The sequence below is a fragment of the Lynx rufus genome, unplaced genomic scaffold (assembly GCF_022079265.1).
Source record: "Lynx rufus isolate CCGP_SWC_20201006 ecotype Redwood Valley unplaced genomic scaffold, mLynRuf1.p SCAF_5, whole genome shotgun sequence".
Taxonomy (NCBI): Eukaryota; Metazoa; Chordata; class Mammalia; order Carnivora; family Felidae; genus Lynx; species Lynx rufus.
Genome location: NW_025814867.1, coordinates 84,494,554 through 84,502,942, shown reverse-complemented (window position 1 = coordinate 84,502,942; position 8,389 = coordinate 84,494,554). Strand labels below are relative to the sequence as shown.

Sequence of the window (8,389 nt, the reverse complement as noted above, 5' to 3'; positions counted from 1 at the left end):
ATTTATAGTACTCTACTGTATTTATTAAAAAAAAAATCCACATATAAGTGGATCTGCTCAGTTCAAGCCTGAGTTGTTCAAGGCTCAACTATAGTATAATTTTGCAAGATTCATGTTTAACCTGTTTGGGAGAATACATTCTTTAAATGACTTTAATGCATTAGTTTTAGGAGAGCAAGTGCTTTTGTAAACTATGAATTCAGACTCACTACAAGGATTTGCAAAGTTTACTGCTCTCCCTATTGGATATTTAAAATTCAGACTTTTCACTAATTCAGACTGACATTCTTGTTTAACGAGACTAATTCAGTAAGTTTATTTAATTCAGTAAATGTACTAGTGGAAAAATTCTAGCCAGTTAGGGAACTATGTTTCCTAAATGGAAGGAGTCCTGATAAACAACAGATCACATTCTTTTTTTTTTTCCCCCCAGAAAAGAAATGGGCAAGTGAGAAGGATGGGAAGCGAGTTTTTAGGATCAAGAGGGAATGTGGTGGTATTTTTAATTCTTGTTACTCTGTTTTCCCAGGAAGATGACAAGATATTACAGTAAAGGATGGGGTCTTAGGAGCAGGTATGTGAGCAAATCCTGTCAGATGCAGTCTTCCTCTGATGTGCCACGCAGTGAATGCGACTCTCGATCCCATGGCCGGTCTCCAGAAACTAACGTGTGGCCCACTTGCTTACAACAGTGGAAATACAATGCGCGTCTATTTGAGTTTGCTTCCATGTCTTTAACTGCAGATGAAAATACTTGGTTATAAAATCGTCCCACGCCTTGGTCAAAAGTTTTGAAATATGCCTGATAAAGGTTCTTACAGCCACAGAGTGTGTGTCAAAATGCTGAGGAAAGAGAAGCACAGACCAGGGAGTTGAGAAGGATCTTAGAGACTTCCGGTCTAACCTTCTCACCTTATCAGGGGGGAAACTGAAGCCCAGAGACTCAAGGGGACATGCTCAGCATTTCACGGGTAAGGGCCACTTTGGAACCAGTTCCTTGATCACATCAAGGTGATTGTGCTCATTCAGAAGATATTAGTATCATAAAATGATTAATCTTGAAATTAACCATTTGACAATCACTTTTCTTAGGTGGAATTTGATAGTTATCTACTGTGCCGGCAATGTCTGTGGTCACAAAAATTCACAGATTAATTCTAATTTGGAGGACCAACAATATACCTGCTAAGACATGTACCCTTCTTTTGTACCACCAGTGCATACTACCCCACTTTGATGGCACTTAACACAGAGCAATTATTATTATTATTCATTTTTTTTTTACTGGTTTGTCTCGCCTACCAGACTGAGAGCTTTATAACTGTAGAGATCACGCCTTTCTTCTCCCTTTATTCCCATAGTGCCTGGCTCAGTAATTATTGAATGAGTACATGAAATTCGGAAACTAAGGAAGAGGCAGTGGTCCTTTCACCTTGGGCCTGGTGTAATTAAAAGCAGTCCCTGAAATCACTGGGCAAAGTCCAGGCTTGGCTTGCTAGTTTGGCGAACACCCTTGCCTCACTATGGTTGCTCAGGAATCTTACTAGCTGACGTGCACGGAGGCCTCAGTGCCAAGCACCATTCTCAATGCTTTACATGCATTTATACTTACTTTATCCTCACCACCCTATGAAATACTACCCCATGAGCCCCCTGTTACAGAGGACGCTCAGAGAAGTTAATCTGCCTTGGACTTACAACCTAAGCAATCTGAAGCCAGATCATGTGCATTTAACCCCCAGGCTATTCTGCAATAAACCAAGGACTAAAGCAGACAGCTTGGTCCTCTTTTTTTTTTTTTTTTTTTGACCTCTAAGCCAATTTATATATTTGCAAATTGAAATAGGACAACCATGGCATCCTTCCTGAAATTTCCCCAAACTGGACCTAAATATTTACCTATCTCTGCCTTTTCTTTCACCTTCCTATTCCTCCTTTTTCTTCCCGTTGAGCTCATCTTTCACCTCTCTGCTTCAAGTGCCAACTCCCTGCAAAACTTACCTGGTTTCCTCTCAAATCAGAATTAATCTCTCTGTTCTTAGGTGCCCTTTGTTTAAAGTTCATTTTTGGCACTTACCTCATCATCCCCGGGATGAGTCACTTGAATGTTTGTCTATCTTCCTAGCTAAACCAGAGCTCTCGGAGGGCAGGGGCTGTGTGGGGATTAGTCCTATCTTTGTAGCGCTTGCCTCGGGCCTGCTAGACACTTAGTAGGTGCTCAGGGTTTTTAGAAATGAGATTTTTTTTTTTTTTTAAGAGTCTAGAGTCCCTGTCTGGTGGCTCCTTCTTTTTTGAGACGCCGGTGTGGGCTGAGATGCCCTTCCCCCTTCCGCCCCCCTCCCCCCCTCCCTGCCCACTCCTGCCCTGGCTTGGCCTGACGCTTGGCAGTGCTCGGCAGGCCGCGAGGGCCTCTGGTGCCCTGACACTGGCCTCGGCCCAGTTTCCCCGGCTTCTAAATGCGGCCCGGAGCTACCGGGGGAACTGGAAAAACACTGGCAGGCCGCCCCACCCCCAGGCCCTGGCGGGGCCGGGCGGCCGCATTTCTGCGGCTAAGGCCTGCTGCTTGGGAGGCGCTGGGGCCTGGGGCGGGGGAAGCGGGGGAGGCGGCAGGGCGCGGGCGGCTGCCTGCCTGTCAGCGGGAGCGGGCGCGGGCTCGTGTGTCAGCGGCTCCCTCCTCCCTCTCCCCCTGCCGCCGCCCGCCCGCGCGCCCGCCCGCCCGCCCGCCGGGCCTCCCGGCCTCCCGCCGCCGCCGCCGCCGCCCGCTCCCCCCGCGGCCTGGCAGGTTGCCGGCTGCACAGGCGGGGGTTCGCGCCGTTCTCACGACCTCTCAGGTTGCCTGAGCTCATCTGGGAGCTATTCATTTCCTGCCAGAAAGCAGCCAGGCCTGCTAAGCAAACCACCTTGGCCGCAGGGCCGCCGGGGCTGGCCCGGCGTGGCCGCCCTGGCCTGCTCCCGCCCGGGCCGCGGGCCCCGGCGGCCTCCCTGGAACCCCCGGGCCGCCCCGGCGGGCGCGCGGCGGGGGCAGCTCGGCGGCCCATCTGGTTGCACTTAGGAGCCGAGGAGGAAGCTAGCAGCGGGTTGTTACCGGCCAAGGGGTGTGGGAAAAGTTAATTGACTTTAATGACAGGTTTCCCGGGACGGTGGTGACGATGAGGGGGTCCAGTTTAACCCCTGGGTCCCCGCTCCAGAAACACGTGGGGGTGAAATGGGGCGCGAGAAGGGGGCGCGCCTCGGAGTCGCGTTTATTCACTAGAGAAGGCTCGCGTCTTGACCGGGAGAGCTCCCCCTTCCAGTTCAGCGCCTCTCCCGCTCCGGATGCTGCCAGAGACCGCGGGGGGCCGGGACCCTGGAGGGTCTCCATTGAGACGATAATCGCACTGCGGCGGAGGCCGGCGGCCCGCATCCGGACGTGGAGCTTGGAGCTGGGCCTTATCTCCGGGAGCCATCGGCACTGCCCGGGGCGGCAGAGAGGGGCTGCTGGGTGTGTCTCAGGCCGTAAACTAGGCCAGGCCCCAGGGATCCGGGTGGGACGGTGGGGGGTGAGCAAGATTGCAATCGTCTTTGAAGCTTCATTCTCCCTAATCCCCAAACGACTTACTCCAGAAACAACCTGGGTGCGGGAGGGCACAAGGTCTTGGAAATAAACCCACTCACTGGACTTGGAAATGTCCCAGATAAGGGAAATGACTCATCCAAAGTGACACAGTCAATTTAGTTGTGTAGCTGCCAGAGGAGCCTGAAATTCCCATAGAGGCCTGGGTGTCCCCCTTCTGCCCATATTGTACAGGAACAAATGCCTCATCTGAGTTCCCCAAATCCGGGAAACAAGACTATCAAATTATCAAATGAACAATCGTTTACTGCTTTTCCTTAAATTTGTTAATTCCCACCTCCAAGATCTTTGCATTTTTGATATTAGTAAAAATTCATTTATTTCAGTCGTTCCCCTTCAGCACAGGGAAAGACAGGTTTAGTTTTAAGTTGGTGTAGAGATTGCACGTGTGTGTGTGTGTGTGTGTGTGTGTGTGTGTGTGACTTTTTAAAGAATATAAATGTATTTTTGTAAAAATGAGACCCTGATGTCTCCATTATTTATGTCAGGACAGTTAAGGACTTCTAGTGGGGCCGGACAGATTTGCCAAATGAAGCATTTAGGCTTGTGTTGAGTGTCTTAATAGAGCAATTGTTACTATGTTTGTGTTTAAACAAGAGGGAAATCATGGGAAAATGGTATGGTAAAGAGGAGTGTGTGTATGTGTGTATGTTCTGGGGGGTGGGTGTCGGATACCTTTCACATAAGGAGGCAAGTAGGAGCCAAATTTTACGAACTATCTTTGAAAACTTTCCCTGTGGGTCCGAAGCTGGATCGAAGGTATTTGGGTGGAAAACTGCTGTCTGCTAGATCATTCCTGTGATAGAGCGGCTCTCCACACTGGCCTGTGGGAAAGGCCAGAGCAAGGCGGGGGAGAGGTAAAGCTTTTGAAACAAGACAGAAAATCGTTGGCTTTATCTTTGTTAGGAAGGCTTCAAAGATTGATTTCTCCCGCCTCATCCTTCTCCTCCCAGAAGCAGTTCTGAAAGAAGGGGCATGAGGGGAGGCCGGCAGGAGGGGCCGGGCCGGGAGGACTGGCCGGCAGTGGGGGAGGAGGGCGCGCCCGCCAGACCCACAGCGCGGCTGATGTGTCTGGTCTCGCAGGGCTCGTGGTTTTCATTTCCCCAACACCTGGATGCAGTCAAACACCTGGCCAAATCTGACAAAATCTGACAAGCCTTTGTGATGGGATTTGGAAGAAATTCCCTGCAGATCCTGGCACAGTTTAAAGCTGTCCGCTTTGAGTTAGGACTTGTTAAGGAGGGTTATGTGAGCTGAAACCCGAGACAACCCTTTTGCTTCTATCTGGAGCCCACATCTTGCCTGGAAATGGGGCATGACCAAGCGAAGGGGTCGCTTGCTGTTTGTATTAAAGGGAAGATGGCCTGTGTGCCTGCCAGAGCGGCCTCCACATGCTTTCTCTATTAGAGCCAAGCGCAGAAACTTATCAAAAACATATGTCTGGTGTTAATCATCTGGACTTGGGCTCCACTTGGGAGTCTAACTAGCTGTCCCTTGGCAGAAGGAATCTGTTGACCTTCTCAGCTTGCTTGAAGAGGGTGCAGAGAGGCATTTCAAACTTTTAGAGGCTGGTACAAGGGAATGTGTAGCTGCACCTAAGTATTGCCTAATTAAACAGGCTCCAACACTAGAAGGCTGAGGCTGCATCCATTTACATTGGGTGTCCATGTGTTTCCCAGGATAGTAGTGCTGCAGGGGTCTCTCTCAAGGTGCTGGGGGCACACATTACTCGACTGATTAACTTCATGACTTCAGTCTGGTTCTATCTTCTTCAGAGGAGCTAGTGTGAGAACCGGGACTGAACTGCAACTAAAAAAATTCTGAAATCCTTGAGGAGATTGACCACAAATTGATTAGAGTAGCCATAATAGAGGAGTTCTTGCAAATTTAGTGGAATTTAGTTCGTGGAGGGTTGGTAAAGGCTTGATGGATTGTTAAAAATGTTCTTTTAAAAACAAAAGGGCCAATGACTGAATTCTCAGGTTGCGTGTAATCCAAATTCTGCCAAGAACCTTTTTTTTTTACACATATTCTGAAATAATCAGTTCTAAGACATAAAAGCCTTCACGCTTTTTTCTTTTATTATATTTTCTCAAATAAACTTCCCAAAAGGAAGATATTTTAAGAGCATTTTCAAACATCTTTGGCATCACATAAAAAAGAAATCTCGTGTAAAAAACGAAATGTCATCTGAACTTTTATAATACAAAGGCGCAATCCAATATGAACATATAAAATATATACAAATATAGTGCATGGTCAGTCACTTAATACAGCTCTCTACAAAAAAGTAACTTTTTAGAAATTAAAAAAAACCAAAGTAACCACTTAATCACAAAAGTCCTCTTCTCTCCCAGTGTCCAAGTTCCTGTTGTGTATCCCGAGGGAAGAGAGGTGGGTTGGGAGTTTAGGTGGAGGGGTGACCTGAGCCCCTCAGTTCCGCCACGGCCTCCACATGGAGTCTGCCGTGAGCGAGGGGCCGCTGGAAGGCGACACTGCGTTCGGGCCCACGGAGGTCCCACTGCTGCTGGTGTAGACTGGGATGACGGGGCCGCTGTGAGCGAAGGCCCCGTTGGGGATGAGGAAGGCAAACTGGCCGTCCGGAGCCGGCACCACCTGGAAGCCGCCAAACACCTTAGCTGCCTCTCCGGCCGGGCTGCCCAGCTTGCAGGGCGCGCCGCCGGGAGGGGGCGCCGCGCCCCCGGGGATGGGCACGAGCGGCGGTGGCGGCGCGAACGGCGCGTGCTGCGGGCCGCCGGGTCCCGGCGGGGGCGGCGGCGGCGCCTGCAAGGCGGGGTGCGGCTGCCCGGGGTAGGTCATGGCGTTGATCTGGGTCATGCAGTTGGCCAGGTGGCCGAGCAACCGGGTGCGCACCTCAGTGTTAACGCCCTCGCACGTGGACAGGAAGCGGGTCACCTCGTTCATGCACTCGCTGAAGCCGGCGCGGTACTTCCCCAGCACGCTCGGGTCTGTGCTTAGCGCGGCTGCGGGCCAGAAGGAGACAGACGGGTCACCCAATGGCCCTGGCCCCGAGGCCACCGCCTCCGCCCTGGGAGGTCCCCGCGGTGCTCCTCCCTGACCACCCGCCCGCGGAACTGCCCCCGGCTAGAGGGAGGTTGTTTAGAAAAATCGTCCACCTCTCCACACCAGCTTGGCGACCGAAACCGAGGCGGTGCCTCTCCATTCCTGGTCGCTCCATTTTAACCCATACAGCCTCACATCTTCCCCCTATCCTCCGTGCGCGCGATGTGACCTTGGGCCATGCCCTCCACCACCACCTCCCCCCCACCCCGGCCCCGCCAACCGGGCCTCATTTCCCCTTCTGCAATAGGAAAGCGGGGAGTGCTAAACCAGATGACCCCCAGACCCGCCACGGTTCTGAGTCTTTTCGTCGGCACCAGCTTCCCCCACTGCCAAGCCGCCCGCCACCCTCGCCGCTACAACCTCCCTCCCTCCCTTTCCGGAACAGTAACAACTTGGAGTTGTGGCTATAAATAAGCCCCAGACCGTGGGAACGCAAGAGTGAGCCAAGGCAGTAAAATGTAGCTGAATGCCTCTCACAACCACGGGCGGAAGTCTGGAAGAAATCACCGCGGGGCGAAAGGGACGCCCGCAGAGGGGGACTCGCGGCAAGCCGCCCTCACCCGTCATCTGCGCCCGCTGCAGGTTCCGGAGGTGCTTCACTGTCATTTCCAGAATGTCCGCCTTCTCCAGCTTGGAATGTCGCGAGCTCTGCACAGAAGAGGCAAGGCAGTGAAGTGAGAGCCCCGCCAGCCGCCTCGGTGTGCTGTGGTTCCTTCCCACACACCCCCCCCCTCCGCCCCCCGGCCCCGGCGCCGACATCCCTAGACCCGGGAGGGGCCCGGCCCTCCCGCCTCAGGGAATGCAGTGCCAGCGAGGACGATCCCCGTCAGCGAGGGGGTTTCACGTTGAGTATCTAAGAAACAGTATTTTAATTTAAAAAAAAAAAAAAAAGCAGCATTGCCCACTTACATCTTTCTTAAGAGCATCCAAAATCAGTGTTTTCAGCTGGCTCAGACTTTCATTTATTCTTGCTCGTCGTCTTTTCTCCATGATAGGCTTGGATGACTGGAAAGAAATAAAAATAGAGCCCTGAGTTCCCATGGGATCTGCCATTTCACCCCGGAGTTTAAAGGAAGAAAGGAGCCCCCCAACCCCGACTTAATTTCTTAGGGCTGCAGAGAGATAGTGGTACTGCCCTTACCTTTCTGTGCTCAGATGCTGTCTTTGGTTTATCCGGTGTCGTGTTGACACTGGCTGGGGTAGCAGCCACCGGGGACGAGGAATTTTTCTCCATTATATCTGCTGGCATTTTCTGTTGCTTTTTTTTTTTTAATCCCTAGAGAATTTTATTTTTGGAGTCCTTCACACAAAAAATTGTTTTGTTTATGTCCCTTTCACTGGAGACTTTCACAAAACTACTGAGCAAGTGCTGAGGGTTTATTATAATATCTTATGGCTACTTGGTGACCGGTAGCGCTATTCCAGGACCAAGGAGAGAGGTAGACGGGGGATTCCACTGTTATCTGCACCAGCTCCGGATCCTGTGTGATCCCCAGGCCCTGGCGGCCTCTATATATATCTGGGACTGCACGCGAACGGCTCGTGTGAAACTTCCCAAACTTTCTTTCCCACAGTAACTTTCAGCCAATGGGAGGAGGAGACACGCGGCACCGCTCGTGGACCGCGCCCCCCCATTGGCCGCCAGGCCTTGTGCCTGGCGGCCAATGGCGCGCGCCTGAGCCCGGGGCACCG

The 8,389-nt window shown here is 51.8% G+C and overlaps 1 protein-coding gene across 1 annotated transcript; it reads right to left on the bottom strand.

Moving 5' to 3' along the window:
- Window positions 1-5,672: 5,672 nt before the first annotated feature.
- Window positions 5,673-8,186, bottom strand: HES1 (hes family bHLH transcription factor 1). The gene is made up of 4 exons (XM_047099190.1): window positions 7,839-8,186; window positions 7,607-7,702; window positions 7,258-7,345; window positions 5,673-6,597 (listed from the first exon to the last, which is right to left on the bottom strand). Exons 1-4 carry the CDS (start codon window positions 7,944-7,946, stop codon window positions 6,047-6,049), a joined length of 843 nt encoding a protein of 280 aa, XP_046955146.1. The 5' UTR covers window positions 7,947-8,186; the 3' UTR covers window positions 5,673-6,046.
- Between the last annotated feature and the right edge of the window lie 203 nt (window positions 8,187-8,389).